Source organism: Ptiloglossa arizonensis, chromosome 6 (assembly GCF_051014685.1).
Source record: "Ptiloglossa arizonensis isolate GNS036 chromosome 6, iyPtiAriz1_principal, whole genome shotgun sequence".
Classification (NCBI taxonomy): Eukaryota; Metazoa; Arthropoda; class Insecta; order Hymenoptera; family Colletidae; genus Ptiloglossa; species Ptiloglossa arizonensis.
In genome coordinates, this window is record NC_135053.1 from 5,926,828 (window position 1) to 5,944,217 (window position 17,390).

The window sequence follows — 17,390 nt, forward strand, 5'->3', positions numbered from 1 at the left end:
TGTGTTCAATATATAAAAAAAAAATATATATATAATTAAATATATAATTAAATATATATATATATATATATATATATATATATATATATATGTATATATATGTATACAATTTAAATATATCGACAATTGAAAATTAAAATTACTTTCATTGAATAAAAAATCTCAGCAAAATGAACTTTACAGTTGTCGCGGTATCTGGCACAAAGATATCTGTAAACCAAAGTAAACAAAAATATACGTATACAAAGATTGAACATTGAAAACCACAAGAGCCGGTATATTGTGCTCGATTCTCGATAATGCTCGACCTATAACTGTCCATACATCGGTGTTGATACACGCAATTACCTAATCGGCCATCGTAAAACACAGTGCGATGCAATTGTGTGCGTAGAATTCTTGGCATTGAATCAAGCGAAGCCAGGGAAAACGGGATATCCCACTTGAATTATCTGAGTTCATGTGCTCATCTTTCCCGCGAGAAACCATCGATTGTCCCGAGATGTTTATACGTCTACAGCAATTGCTGGGAGATCCCCCAGTTTCCTTCTTTGTCACTATTTCAACCGGGATTGCCCAATCAATCTCGCGTGTAGCATTAGTTTACTTTATACATCGGTATTCCCGCACACGTTATCACTCTTGCTGGAATCATCGCGAAACCGGAGATTACAATTTCTGAAGCTGTACCATGCTCGACGGAAACGTTAGAAATCTTCCTCCTGGAAACAAGGAAAAGAAGTTATTATGATAGTGTCACTCTGAAGGAAAACAAACTCATAAACATACTATGGTCTGGCTATTATGTATACATACCATAACATTATATCATTGGCCAGGTTACCTCGCAATTTCAATTATCAATAATTTTTCAATTTTATTGTACTCGTGCAATCATTTTGAGTTTTCATACGCGAGATTGATTCTGAAATATTTATTATTTACTTCTCACTTATGTCTGCCTCCTTTATAAACATTTTATCTATCGATTATCTTCAATTACAAATGCTGTGTTCGTAGAAATCTAATAAGATATGAATTAATTGTAAAAAATAATACATATTCCAAATTTTACATCAATTTCAATAATTACCCTGCAGTTTATTACAAATATAGTGTATCTACATATACGTAGAATAATATAAAAGTTCATTTTTATTCAAATCTAACATTCTGCTTAAATTAGTTAATTTCCTTCTCTTATTGTACATTCCTACGAACACGTTTCTTATAATGAGAGCTACTAACCAGTACCTACAGTAGAACTAAAGAAAGAATCGATTTGATGGATGGAGAAAGTTTCATGAATGCGTGTTCCCTCTTTTCTGCTTTACTCGTACTATTCCAGAGTCCTCGAACATAGTACTGAAAACATTGTACGATATTCTCACCTAATTAAATGAAAAGTTTTTAATCGATCGACAGTTTTGGTCTACAAATTTTCGTTTGAGAAACGATCCGAAGTCTAGGATCCATTTTGTATCAATGATCTAACTGTTAAATAAATTCCTCGTTATTCGACGAGATTTCCTTGCTACTTTCAATAGGTTGACTGCTGAGAGGTGTTTCGTGTCGATTCTATCTTCGGCACGACCATAGACAGATCAGATGTGCCACCAAGGTCTAACTCCATTACTAAACTCAGTTGACATTGTTCAAACAGTTGATATTTATCGACTCTGGACAGATTGAACTCTATCAAAGCTCGAGCTGAAAAATCATTTATAGACACCGTATGTTTTAAAAATCATAAAGCAAAGTATTGTAACAGCTTCCGATGTAAACGGAGATTTATATTCATTATCAAACAATAATATCCTTTCATGCATTTCGTTCTTAATGGACGTTTCAACCATTTTACTTCAGTTATACGATACCAATTTAGAAATCAGCGAGAAAAAATATAAAGAGTGTAAAATAAAATTACACGTAATAAATGCAAAACCAAATATTTACAAAATAAGATATACATATATAGTTATTAGTCATGAAAATTCTCTTAATTATTACATATATATATATTATTCAAACATTCAAGACATAACACAACTAAACATTCAAAGTAATAATTATGAATTAGCTAAATTTGTCTTACGATAATTAATAACAATACATTTCTCTTTCCCAAAATTAAACATGCGAATGAAGAGATTCAGAAATATTATAGAGGAATTATTAAGAATTTTAATAAAATAAAATAAAATAAATTGTATAAATTAATGGAAAGTAGGAGAAATCTAAACTGCTAAAATTATTGAAGACCAACTTTGTTCAACAAAATTATATGGACAAAAATTGAAACAAAGTGAACCTGTGAAATGTGTATGTAGTATATGTTTCATAGACTGTATATCTACTTTTTATACAATGATAACCTATGAGACATGTCCGTTTTTTGAGCATTTATGTTTATGAGCTGAAGAGTGACTCATTTCCCTATACATATATATTTGAATCATTGAAATGCCATCTGAAATTTGGAACACACAGTAAAAGCCAAACAATTACGTTTTATTACTAACTCTTTTGTTTTCATTTCTATTATACTTTCTTTCTTATCCGCTTAGATTTTCTCTTATATTGTTATCATTGTTCCTAACTCCATTTATGTTTTCTAACTCAAGATTAATAACAGAAATGGAACTTTTTAAATTAATAGTTTATGAAATAAATTTTTTATTTTCTCTCATATTCTAAGATTCTAACATGGTCAAAATTAAATTTATGTTTTATATTTAACGAGCATACAGGGTGTTTAAGAAAAGAAGCCTGATAAACATGGGTCAAGAAACTTAAAACATTGTAGAATTATAAACAATTATCTGTTTCAATTGAAACACGCGACTTATTCGCTTCTCGTAATCAATCGTGATATAAAAACAATGCATTACCTTACTGTTTCTTCCAATGATGTTCGCAAAAGTAAATAATAAAAAAAATGTTAGTTGAATATCAACACGATCAGTAAACAGTTACAGAGAATATCACAGTTTGCAGTGCACTTTATATGTGACATATTATTCTAATCAAGAAACGACAAAAATGCATTATGTGTGATCTTGTCAATAGAAACACTGAACCTGCACGAAAACTTTAGGTAGAAAAATTAAGTTGGAAAATACCATCTCGTACATTGTTTAAGACACTTTGTCGGCACCTTTACGAGACATTGAAACATAACATCGAGATTCGAGAAAAGCTAGCTCTTTCTGATAAGGAGAAAATCAACATGTTAAAGATGGTTAAAGAAAATCAAGGAACAACTATTAGGAGAATTTCAACACCAATAGAAACGAGACATCCTCTTGCGTGGAGAATCCTTTAAAATCGAGTGCTGTACCCGTACCATGTTCTTAATTCGACAGATTATTTACCAAAAGAGCAACATTTTGTCAGTGGATTCTCGAAAAGCGTTCATTAAATTCACTGTTCATTTCGCATATTTTATTCGTCGATGAAGCTGCATTTAAAAGAGATGGCATTAAAAGTTTGTATAATAACTATGTCTCGGGCAGAAAACGATCCTTGCGCAATTATTCAAACAAATCGCTAACATAGATTTTCATTAAACATTTATTGGAAGTGCTTATCAACGATGCAAACACAGTTAAGAATTTCTGAACAATTTGAAATGCTGTGTGTGGAAATAAGAGAACACGTGGAAAACCTTCTATAAACATCAACAAAAGAAATGATAATGTAATTCATTGTTTCTATATCACAATTAATTACCAGATACATGTAAGTCGAAACTTCAACCGAAATAGAAAATTGTTCATAATTTCGAAAATATTAATTGTTTGATTTTTGATTATTAATATCACTATATTCTTTATTTAGTTTGGAGACAGAATCTTCGCCAGGTTTATCTACAATCGATTTGTTTATTGGTTTATGGATGGTAAGAAAATCAGAAAGTGATCATTTTGTTTTATTAATAATATATCCTAAAAATTAACTAACTCTTTGGTTAATATCTATCCAGTTTTACAAATTGTATCCTTGAGTGTACGAACTTGAAGATATTGAAAATATTATCATATTATTTATCTATTATAGACAATATACCATCGTATACGTATCTTTGGTACAAAAGTAGTTTATTTGGAAATAAAGATAAAGCTTTATTGCCTGTTTCCTCCATAACTATGCTTGTCAAAATTGGATTCAATAACCAAATATTTGTTCGCGATACCTTTGAGAATAACTTCAACTATTTTGATAAGTTCATTTTCCTTTTTTCATTTACTCATGTTTAGTTTCTAAAGTAATGGTATATAGATTTTCTAAGGACCACAATAAAATGGTTGAAACGTTTACTCGGAATAAAACGCTTGGAAGGACAATATTGCTTAATAATTTTTTTGCATCGAGCAATATGTCAAATTGTGATTTATATTGATGTTAAAGCGCAGCGGTGGCCTTTATCGTTACAGAGTAACCATTAATTTAGGTATTATATAAGAAATGATTTGCTGAAATTAGTTGGAATAAACTAATATTGTATTAATGTAAACTCGTTTATATTAATTATTCGTTTAAATATTAAAACTAGATCTTGCTAATTGTCAGAAAAATACAACGAAAAAGACGCTTCTGGACCTATCTGAGTGCTATTAAAATCGTGCTTCTTCTGTACCTAAACGAATAAAACCGAGAAGATCAATTTTGAGTCTCTTGAGGTTCATATAAATAGCCTTTTATGCGCAAATCGGTTACACAGCTTTGTTTTACAAATTTTTTACACTACCAAAAACATTTGTACCTCGAAACCGAATAATTTTTCTAACGTACCTTGATGCAACTGTCGATCAGTCTTACAATACATGCTATATATCAGGAAGTAACTCCGCGCGATTCTCTGAATAATGAGTCATATTAATTATAGTAATTAACGATGCAGTTACGTACCGCCATTATTAATTTCTTCGCGATATTTTTGACCAAATATAACGGAATTTAATAAAGAATCGGATTCTAGAATCACTGGTCCCCTTATTGGATTTATACCGGTACAAAGCGAGCCGCTGAATATCGCTAATGATTCGTTGTTGAAAAATTACTGGCATTCAATTAATCTCAGACATTCGAAGAAAATTAATGGTACATCGGGTTCCGTTACAGGGGGTCCACACCATAACTTTCCTCAGGATAATGCGAAGCCTGGAGAGGTTATCAGGTAGCGATCAAGACTGCGATCAGGAGATGTATATCGACCTGGACGACGCTTCCGTCGACTCGCTTACCGGGAAACGAAGTCGGCACCATGTGGTTGGCGCGGAGGTGAGTTTCCTTCTGTTTGAAGAGTCATAAAATCCGATGTGCCGATAGAAATGCTTCAATCAGAAATGAATTTATCGTTACCCAAATTAACTCATTACCTTCCAGTGTCCAATTAATACTAGGTTGTTCAATAAGTTTTGTCGTTCGATCAAACTTATTGAACAGTACTACATTGAACAGTACTACATTGAACAGCACTACATTGAACAGTACTACATTGAACAGTACTACATTGAACAGCACTACATTGAACAGTACTACATTGAACAGTACTACATTGAACAGCACTACATTGAACAGTACTACATTGAACAACCTATTAGAACATACAAAGCAACTTATAAATGGGATTACAATTGATCGAAATATCGCGTGAATTTTATAGACAATAATCTTGAAATTTGAAACAGAAATAATTTGATACTCAATGGGTTGAACGAGTCCATTGTATTCGTCACTTTGTGCTCGAGGAATAGATACAGTGTAATCCTAGAACTGTACACTGAGACCATTTCCATCCGAGTTATTTTCTTTCTTCCTTTTATCATCCTTGGATCAATAATCAATTTGTATCTATTATAAGGTCTATTATAGGATAGTTGCATATTATTGACTACGTACTTGTTAGCTTATTGTCGCTAAAACAGCTCCAGAAAGTTTCTCAGTATCATTATCACCTCAGTATAAGAGTTCTCAGTGGAAAAATTGTCAAGTGTCCGATTTTATATTTTCATAGAAAACACTACTGAGTGTACGCAAATAAATAGTATTTCGTAAAATGTAGACGCGAAATTTAATATCAAATTTATTTTTCTCAAATAATAATGTTCGATGTTAGGAGTCCTTTGGAGGTTGCAAATTTTCACAAAGGACAAGTGTTTCTTAATAAAACGAGTTTTTCTCAAAGGCTTTGTTTCGAATTCCAATATCTCGGTTTCGTATATTATATGCAACTAAAAAAGTGCCTAATATTCTCGCGTGCAGAAATGTTAATTACAAAAGAAACTCGCAAAAGTTCGATTTCGTCTCTTCTATCAACTCATAATGAAAATAAAAATATTGACATACTCTTTTATCTGGACGATTATTGTAATTTGTAAAGAGGGATTAAGAATATAAACGAAATCTTGGCAAAATTTTCCTTGCATTGTAAACATCACAAAAATTCATGTCTACGTAAATTACCAAATTGTGCACTTTCTGTTATCACTGGGTCAATGTACAGTTTCAGTGTTAATTAACCGAGGACAAATGAATGTAAAAATTAGAAACATCGAATTGCAAGAACGAGATTTAATTATATTACGGAAATGGAACTATCGTACATTGATATCACTGCAACTCGAGAATCCGTTGCGCCATACTATGCGCTTTTCATTTTAACGCTATTTACTATCTACAAACATATGTAAATGTAGTTTAATTTTTATCACTTCTACGCGTATTGACAGCCTGAGGTCGAGATTACGACTCTTGTTACATCGATCGAGCTTATCGGTACCCCATTGCTCTTATTAATGGATAAACACTGTGTCCTGAGAGTAACGACAATTTTCAATAGAACACTACTATTGAAATTGGCATACCTATTTTTAATTCTCTATATTATTCACGAAAGTTATGCGTAGCATCCAATAAACGTAAATAAATAAAAATAACGTGCTCAAAGAGTTGCATACGAGTGATACTTTGGACAATAAAAACAAGATTCAATGACGCATTAAACCGAAACTATCCAACTTTGATGACGTACGTACACATTCTATAAAGATCGCATCACTAGCTTGGTAACAATTTTTTATATAACATTGCACGGATACATAATAAATATCGAATAAAGCTAACTTATTTTGATTCTCGTTCTATTATCTGACAACAGTGGTTATTAGTAATTCCATTTCTAGGAATTTTACGATTCAATTTCTACGAATAACCACACAAAGAACACGACATACTTATTACCTCGTCGATTCATTGAGAATAACAATTGCTGATATAGATACAGTTTAATTAAACGTAAACAGTGTAAAAAGATGGAGAGTTAGATAACATACGGATATAAGAAATCGCACACGAATGATATAAATTTAATTAGAAATCAGATCTCGATTGTAGTAATTTCCGGGAAAGCGAATAAAAAAAGCTTCTTTATATTCTATTCTTCAGAAAATAAAGTTTGATCGAAAATTCTGCTAGACGATAAATTGGCATTTCACTTTAAACGGAATTAGATATCGTGGCACACTTAATCTTATCTACAATTAATTTCAATGTAAGTGGCGAATGAAACTTAATTAATCCGTTTTATATGATCAAATTGTGACGCACAAATATAAGTACTCTGAATAATCACAAGTATTATTGACATTTTTTATTTCGACTAGATTCCAATCCTGATCACAATTTAAGCCAGCAAACTAAATTCTTAGGCCCATTGATACGTATTACCAAAAAATGGCAGCAAATTGAAAAACTTTTTCGATAATTGTTTTAAATATTGAATAAATTGCGGTACACACGATATTTCGTCAGTGCAATATGTTGAATGTTCCGTTTGATAGTGTTACTTTGCATTCATAAACCCTTGTTGTAATTGTATCTTTATTCGTCTTATATATTCTTTTAGATCAGTTATATTTTTTGTGTTCTTTTTCTCTTCGACGAGTGTAATACTTCTCTGTAAATTATTTTTATAGCGCAATACCGTTTAAACATTAAACTTCTTGAAATTTACCCGATGGCTATCGTACGTGTGGTATGATTTACTCTACTGTTATTGTTGTATATTATTTTTACCCGTACTTTACCGTGTACCTCGATAAAATTATCTGGATAAACATTTGCCTTGAAAATACTTTCAATTAAGTCGAAAGTGGAAAGCTTCACACGATCCATAAACAATTATCAATTCTGAACCTTCAAATTGATCTTATCTGTTAAGTTACAAGAACCGGTGTTTCTAGCGGATACTGGAATGCGATTGATTGTGTCAGCGATGATTATATCGCACAATGAAAATATTTTACCGTAGCGTTAAAAATCTCTGCATCACAGATTGAAAAAGTTGTATTCGTTTCGTAACCTACACGTTACACCTTTTTCGCTAAACGTTGCACTCGACATTTGTAATCGAAAGAAAACGAACACTTATGAGCCATCGAAATTTATATTTCTAGAATATTGTTTCCCATGAATCGGATGACTGTTGGATAAAAATTTGACAAATACTTTACCAAGGTTGCTTAGATTCAGTTACATCTGAAATAATGAGTTAAAAACGCTAACGAGGAAAATTTACTATTTTATTACTACTTCTTTCATTCATTGACTATCGTATTGTATTTATTACTTTAGTTACAATGTTGCTGCGACAATGGTAATTAGTAAAATAATTTGCATTCGACGGACTAATATCTAATCTAATACTTTATCAAGATTATTTAGATTCAGTTATATCTGAAATAATGAGTTAAAAACGCTAACGAGGAAAATTTACTATTTTATTACTACTTCTTTCATTCATTGACTATCGTATTGTATTTATTACTTTAGTTACAATGTTGCTGCGACAATGCTGATTAGTAAAATAATTTGCATTCGACCGATTAATATCTAATCTAATACTTTATCAAGGTTATTTAGATTCAGTTATATCTGAAATAATGAGTTAAAAACGCTAACAAGGAAAATTTACTATTTCATTACTACTTCTTTCATTCATTGACTATCGTATTGTATTTATTATTTTAGTTACAATGTTGCTGCGACAATGGTGATTAGTAAAATAATTTGCATTCGACCGATTAATATCTAATCTAGTACTTTTTTCCTGAAACGATTGAAAAGGTGGGTGAGGAGAGCGACAGCAGTGGCAGCGAGAGAAGCCCGAAACAAGCGAAAAGAAGAAATCGTGGGGGACCACCGACGACGAGGAGACGAAAAAGTGGAATTTCCGCGCGAGAAAGGAACCTCAGGAGGCTTGAGAGCAACGAGAGAGAACGAATGAGAATGCATTCCCTGAACGATGCTTTCGAGGTAATTTTCCGTCGACCTACAAAATTGTGAAAAAATTCACGACACCATTTCCAACGTGCTACAAAATTGCAGAAATTTACTACAAGGTTTCCACCATCTATTTAAAGTACCTGCGTGTTGAACGAATTTGAAAATGGCAAGTTTGATTTCTTAAATCATATATTTAAAAGTAACATCTTAACACTCTTAATATGTATACAAATTGGTGGTAAATTTAATGTTTCGATCGTATGTTCGAACATAAGCTCGTTGGTATATATTATCGTATTATCAACACACAAGGTGGTTTACGATGAGCATGAGCAATTTGTCGAAGTGGTCACTTTGATGAAAAAGCGTTACATAAATATAGGTTTTACTCTTATTGTAAGTACTTACAATAGACCTAACCAAGACTAGTACGAATGACGAACGAGAAGTTACATTTTACGAACAATTTATCGTTTCTTCTAAATACTCGGTACAATCTTTACAAATTTTTATTCGTGAAACGAATATTACGTTGCTGTTATTATTTTCGTTTAATACATTATTAATTTACAAAAATAAAGAATCAACAAGATAATCGTTTTGGGTAGATGTTTCTAAAGATCTTCGTAAGCTTCGTATTGAGCTGTTGATAGCAATAAATGGTAAAACGTAAAAGTAAAGCTTCCATTTCGCGTAGTTATTTAAGCATTTATATTAAAATAGGAGCCTACTCCTTAAAAATAACTTTCTTTGCCAAATCGCCGAGTTTTATTCTCACCCTGTACAAGTTGATCGGTAAATTTATTTTTATAGAAGAACGTATTCGAACGCAACGTGTCGTATCTTCGCTTGCTTAAAGTGCCTATCTCCAGCGTAACAATAACAAACACACACATACAAGCAGAAAAGTGTAAAAGACATTTGGTTCGTCTTATTTTCTGCAATAGCCTGTTCAGAATAACAATAGAACCGTAATGTTTGTAGTAGACGTTGCCAGAACCGGATATCCACAGTGAGCGTCACGGACTCGACGAGCACTTGAAATCTTGTTTAAGGGTGAAGGCGAACAGGGTAGAATAGAGGAAATCGAAGTTATAAAGTTCGTATAGGAGCTCGTTGCTTCGTCATAATCCTATCGATTCTCTCCACGAAGCAAAGTCAAGGAGAAATAGAAACGCGATGATAGGAGAACAGAGAAATAGAAATACAGAAACGAGAGTTTTAGGGAAATAGATGAAACCGATGGGCCTCGAGTGACCAGGGACCAACGAAAAAAAATTATTAGTCCAATTTTCAAGCTTCGATTTGACACGAAAATCGAAAACGACACGCTGATCACGGTGTTAGAACCGTGCAGACATTCTTTATTTGTTTTCACTTTATTAATCGACGTTTACAACCTTCTTCCTATTGTCTCGTATCGTAGAAATAACAGGTTTAAATAAAAGAAAAAGACCGTGTACTCGTTCGTATAAATATCAATATTTTTGACACTCGAACACTTTTAATAGAAACGATGCACGACGACGATCGAAGTCTTGGTAATTATCAGGGACAATGTTATCGTTTTCAGCAACTGCGCGAGGTGATACCACATGTAAAGATGGAAAGGAAGCTCAGCAAAATAGAGACGCTTACGTTGGCCAAGAATTACATAATGGCCCTGACAAACGTCATATGTGAAATGCGCGGTGAAGAGCAACCATACACGTAAGTAGCTTATCAGTCTATACACGTACGCACTCGACTCGTGGGCCCGTGGCAGCGTTCAAGAATCGTTTTGATAAAAAGAAAAAAAATTCTTTTAATTGGTGGCAGAAAAAGAGACAATAGTTTCTGTGACGAATTAGCGACACGTAGGTGACATTGAAACTGTTGCGCAATTTTTTATCTCGATGCTCCTGGTCTGTTGATAAAGATAATGTATGCTTGACTTTCAAATTTTACATTATTCGAGATGATCGCGATTTTCGAGTACTCTCGTGTTTTACAAATTATCGATAGACTAGATTCAACATAAATTCGATCTGAAACAATTTGGTCGAGAATATTGAATTAAAGTTAATTTCAGTTACAAACTGATACGATTTGTTTCATTTTGAACAACGCGTACGATTTAATTCGGTATAATCTGTTTTTAAACAATGCCAAATCGAAAACTTTCGATACTCGTGTAAATATTAGTGCTTAGAGACTCGAACGATAAACGAAATATTACAAGTATCTTTATTTGGAAAATGTGAGTACATTTCCAGTCAACTATTATTCTACTCGAAGAATGCCCACAGAAATTCATTAACATTTATCGATACTTTCGAATCGAATAAAACGAGACTCGTTGAATATTATTTTTTAAGCATACTCGTTTAGAGGACTCCTCTCTCGATCGATTGAAAATACTTAATCGAGTATCGCGTTTCGAAATGCAAGCTTATACGCAAGCAGACAATTTTTTGCAACATCGCTGCACGACACGCGGTGCCGCAGCGAAAAGGTGTTTGCGATTATGTAAACGTCTTAATTGGGTAACAAGCTTGTTTCTGATTCACAAATTCGATGTAAAATATTTTCGTTCCTTTCGCGACGCGCGTCAGAAGCGCCTCGCGTGTTGACGTAGCCGAGTTCGTAGAGTACAATGTCCGATTGGCATTAAACGCTCAAAGATACACCGCTTTTTCCTCATTTTCTCGTTTCTTTGAACAGGTCGATGCTTTCTCCTCTATTGCGTCCGCGTACGCTCATAATTCCAAATACTTTATCTTATCGTCACATCGTTTCGTTCTCAACGTAGCATTGTTCCAAACACGGTTCTCTCGTCCCTCGTTTCCCTTATATTTTCGAAACTTACATTAAAACTTTCGTACAAGCTTCATTCTTATTGTAAATAAATGTAATATATACCAGCATCGTCCTAAAAAGGTACAATCGTAAAAAAAATGATTCGTCGACTCGTAGAACGTAGCTCTTCTGCTACGTACTAGATTGTTATTGAACGGTATAGTACTAGATTGCTCGATAAGTTTTGTCGTTCGATAAAACTTATCGAACAGTAATGTTCAATGTAGTACTGTTCGATCAATTTTATCGAACGACAAAATTTATCGAACAACCTATTACATACTTACTATAATACTAACATCGGCTGTCATATTCAACGTCGCGTATATAAATGACTCTTCGATTACTTTTTATTTCAGAATTTTTCATTCCGCGAAACAAAAGATGGAAAAATTCGATGCACATTTTCTTCCCCGTGAAAAAAGAATATTGTTAACTCGTAACGGAATATACCTTTGAATGTATTCTCATTCCGTTTCTGCAAATGTACGACCGCTGTGTAATATTTTATATACACGTTGAATTGTTTTCACGTTTCAAGGTGAAACAATTTCTTCGAACATTTTTTATTTCTTCACCTCCCTTTCATATCGCGTATCCAACTGTTGTTTGTATTTTAAAATTATTTTAGACGTAACGAAGAGGACCGAATCTCGATCGAGAACGTTCTATAACTATATATATAGGTAATACACTTGGTATTGTTCATCATGTCGGTTGTAACCCCGTAAATGTCTCAAAATATATAATAAATATTAATACAAGTTTTCAAGTACATAGTGTAAAATGACATTTGATAAAGAGACTCTCATCTATGATATTTATGTAGATGCAAAATAGACATCTGTATAATGAAGAAAATAGCTTTGCAGTATCCAAATGTGAACTTTTCTTGCTATTTTAAAATTGTAATATAAACGCTCTTTTAGCGACTATCTTCTTGTTTCTTGCTTCAAAACTTTAATTTGATCTTTCTCGAAGAAACACTGATCGTCACTTTGCATTCATAAACATGTTGTTAATGAAAATGTTTAATTAAAGTTCACAAGCGCGGTCGGTGTTTTATACGAAAAGAATAAAAGTTGAAAAAGAAATTTTTAAATAGAACAAAGAAAACGAAACTTTATTGACAAAAAATGAAGCGACAAATGCATGTATAGAATTCAATCTGAAATTTGTGCAACCGTTTTCTAAAGCTTTGTCACTACAGGTTTCAACTAGAGTTTATTATATACATTGATTCCTTTAAAAAGGAAAAGATTAAAAAAGAATGCGGGAAAAAACATACAAAAATATACAAAAATGAAAAAGAAAAGAGAAAGAAGATAAAGAGTACCATTAACTGTTGTGCAATGAATCCTGTAATAAAAGTAAACGTAATGATAAATGGGTGCAATATTGTACATGTAATGATTGGTCACACGAAGAATGCACTGACCAAAACGATTCATATACATATTTACCATAATTACAAGGCCTAATAACGAAGCAAAACTATCACAATTTTTTATTTCTTCTTCTCAATTTTTCACCTTTCTATGTACCAAAATACTAATTTTACCTTTCTTTTCACATACCATTACAATTTAGTTAAATATATATCTTGATTTTCTAAAATTAAATTTACGTTACTGTCGTTCCCATACAGTGTTACAACCGACTCGGCATCCAAGATGATTGTAACATTTTCTTCGCTTGCCATTTTTTATTATTATCTTGGATATTACTTGACGCGCAGCGAAATTGCTGTGGCTCAAGAATGTCAAATAATTAAGTAACATGTTTGTACAAGAATTTTTGTTATAAACAGAACCCCTAGTTTGTATCGAAGAAAGAAAAACAAATAGAACTCGCGATTCGACAGACGAGTGTTCAGTCGAATTGAAATCCACTCCGCGTGAATCGCAAAGGACAAACGGAGAATCTTGTTTTTCCACTTTACATCGTAAGAAAAGGGAAATTTATACGTAGGAATTGGAATAGAAATCATCGATGACCGGTGACACACGTTCAAGGTGGATTTAAATGTCTCGAAACCTTGAGATAGGTGTTCTTTTTTCAATAATGTCGACACGTCGTTTAATCAACCCGCGCGATCGTTATCGAACGAGGCAGAAATGTCCCGAGATACGAGCTGAAAGTCAAAATTTCACAAATCTACAGTCAAACATACGATCGTCGACGTTCTTTCACGGATTGTAAATATATCTAAGATCGTAACGTTAATCCTAATTGAAAAACTAACGGCAAATAGCGGTTGCTAATACTCGAAGAAAGGTATGCATACCAATCGAATCGATTACGCGAACATTTCTATTCCGATCGTACGAATGAATCGTTGCCGCGAATCTTGAATCTGATAGCGCGATTTCGTTCGTCGAACTTCGAATTTCGATTTTGAAACCTCTTTATTAAACTCGGTGTACATCGCACCGGCCGCGAAAGCCGGCTTTTTTCACGATTGAACGCATCGTAACGCGAGAGAATATTATACGTTGTTATTTGTTAATGTTAACATTCGTGGATATCGAATCTACATTCGAAAGTAAAGGCAGCATTTTATCGGCGACCTTTGCTTTATCCACGGTCGGAATACTTCGCGGTTAGCATTATCTTTCGTTCTGCCAAAGTATATAAACTAAACTTTGATCAACACTTGCGCTCAACACTTTTCACTTTGGTGCAACATTGCGCGAGCAAAATTTATCGGTCTCGCGAATATTCGCAAACAAAACGATCGACCAACGAATCGTTTCGAACAATTTACCGGCCATTAGTCGTACGATCGAAACGAGAAAAACGCGCGAAAGATAACACGAGATAGTAACATTGTGTCGACTCGGTTGCATCATAATTATTAAAGTTGAAGTGCAGCGTCAACAAACATTGAACGATATCGAAAGACCCGTTGAAATTTAAAAACCGACCGAATCGAAACAAAAATTCAATGGTAAATTAAACGTTCTAATTAAAAACACGACTCGATATTCGTAACGTTGATACATCATTGTATTTGGTCATTTTTGATAAAACGAGCAGTATCTTATACGCGTCGCAAAATCTGCTCTAAAATTAGTACAGGCAATTTTCAAACCTTTTCAGTGACTGCGATAAATCGTGATAACTCGATTTATCTTGTTGGACAGGAGCCAATAGCCCACTTTGCTCGCGAAAATATTATGAACAGTACATTGCAACACGAGATAAACTTCTGATATTTCTTTTTCTATGTTTACCTCTCTTTGCGAATCTTGCGGGGCTACGGTAATTAAATGCGTTACGATTTATTATGTTTAGAAGTCTGTACCGTAAGAAATACGGGGTGGGTAGAAATTATAAGACACGATGCTTAAATCGATTTAAAAAACAAACATTTCTACCGATAGATGGAATTTAACGGTTAGAGTAGTCTTTGATCATCGATCGAGTAAACGAGGGTATGTATTCCTGGTTTACCATTTTCAAAGAACGTTCGATCCTAGATTAATCGTTTAACGACTTAGATATCGACGAAACCTTTCGATAAATACTTTCACAGTCCGAAGTTGAAGTACGTTCGAAGACTGGTTTGTATCGATCGAAGAACGAATATCCCTAAACGTCGTTATCGAATCAATTACCCGTATTCCAAAGACGAGTATACTTCTCGCGCGAATCGGAACGTCGAATAATACGATTAAAAGAGAGGCAACGTTTCGTCCGTTATTTACGCAACGAAACTTCAAATTCGAGTTACAAAACGAAATAAAATCGCAAGTCGAGCGAACAAAAACTTACGTAAATAACCGTGTTCGATCGAACGAACATTACGAATGAATCGTTACACGGTGTGTTTACACGTCGTTTATCGTTCGAATAAAATTTTGCCCATCGTTGTATTCGAGCCGACCGACCGATTCGTACGCGCGATAAAAAAGAACAGTGTCCCGTAAATCTTCTCTCGTGAAAAGATATACAAAACTCGGTCAGCGTTCCGCAACGATAGCGGGCAAATCGTTAGATTTGTAAACGGACGGGCGACGACGCTCCCCGAAACACCTCGATTCCTGAGAAATGGTACACGACATAACACGAGTGAATTTATTTTCAGATTCGTTGACGGCGAGTGCGGCTCTAGCAGCGGCGACAGCACGGGCCAGCTAGAGTTGAGCGGCGGCGAGCAACCCGAAGAAGCGTCACCTGCATCGATGCACGAGACCAACAACAACAGCTTGCTCCACGAAGATCTAGAGCGCAGGATACCGTAGCTGGTTTAATTACGTCTAAAATTTACCGATCCTCGTTGGCGGACCTCGTGTTCGACGAAACAACATCCGTAAAAGTCTTCCTCTCTCGGAACGGATCGCGGAAAGAAGAACACGGAGCGTGAATCTCGCGTGAAAAAGAAGAGAAAAACGCACGGGCAGAGAGCACAGATTTCGTCGAACCTCGGGGTGGGGTTTGGGGTCGGGGTGGGTGGGGAGAGTGATAGAGGGGGTAGGGGCATGGGACGGGGGGTGGGGGGAGAGGAACGAGACAGCCAATAGAGAATCGTCAAAATCGTTGTCGCGAAACGGTCGTCGAGGAGCCGTTCGTGACTTATCGGAGAAGATGCAATTCGGCTTTTACGAAATGATCCGTCCAAGGTCGACCTCTGGAGATCTTTTGAAGGCCAACGAGATGCGAGGTTGACGGAGTAAGGGAAAAAAAAAGAGAGACTTCACGGCCAGTCGAGCCAGCGAATTCTCTCTCCTTTTTTTCCCCTCGTTTTTCTTCTTTTCGGGTGACATCGGGACTCCGTTACCTTGAGACGTCTCGATTTTTGCGCTCGCGGGGCTACAACAGCGCGAAACGGCTTTTCTTGTATCCGCGTCGATCGTTAATTGTGAATTTATACATCATCCTCGTCTCGGTTTCAATGTCGCGCTCGTGGGAACAAAGACGACGGACAAAGGCAACCGTGGCGTTTCGCGAGATTCGGCGAATCGGGACCGTACACCCGATGCGAGTTGGTCGTTTGTTGTCGTTCCGCGTTGTTCGTTGTAATCGCGCGAGTACAATTCCGTTCTACTTCGTAGTGTTGCTTTGAAATTTGGAACGTTCGCGCTTCGGTTGGCTTGGATTCGAAGGATCTCGAGGTCGACGACCGATAGATCGGATCGCATCGACGACGGTAACGATCAGTGTGACGCGAAAGTGTGAGAAACTGTGATAGAATTTTCGTATTAGGACCTCGTTGCACACCGTCCTGCGAGTGACACCGTGCTAAATACATTTCTTTTCTT

General features: G+C 34.8%; 2 protein-coding genes across 3 annotated transcripts in view; one reads left to right on the forward strand and one right to left on the reverse strand.

Annotated features, from left to right (window-relative positions):
- LOC143148241 (uncharacterized) overlaps positions 1-16,552 on the forward strand; it is a 43,793-nt gene extending 27,241 nt beyond the window's left edge. For both annotated transcript variants that reach the window (XM_076314375.1, XM_076314374.1), the window contains exons 3-6: positions 5,125-5,283; positions 9,130-9,318; positions 10,862-10,998; positions 16,217-16,552. In XM_076314375.1, the coding sequence (XP_076170490.1) occupies positions 5,155-5,283; positions 9,130-9,318; positions 10,862-10,998; positions 16,217-16,373 (612 nt within the window). In that variant the 5' untranslated portion in view covers positions 5,125-5,154 and the 3' untranslated portion in view covers positions 16,374-16,552. The remainder of the gene's footprint in view (positions 1-5,124; positions 5,284-9,129; positions 9,319-10,861; positions 10,999-16,216) is intronic.
- Positions 1,479-5,138, reverse strand: LOC143148365 (uncharacterized). Its single transcript, XM_076314658.1, has 3 exons — positions 5,108-5,138; positions 4,912-5,037; positions 1,479-1,710 (listed from the first exon to the last, which is right to left on the reverse strand). Exons 1-3 carry the CDS (start codon positions 5,136-5,138, stop codon positions 1,541-1,543), a joined length of 327 nt encoding a protein of 108 aa, XP_076170773.1. The 3' UTR covers positions 1,479-1,540.
- Positions 16,553-17,390: the final 838 nt, after the last annotated feature.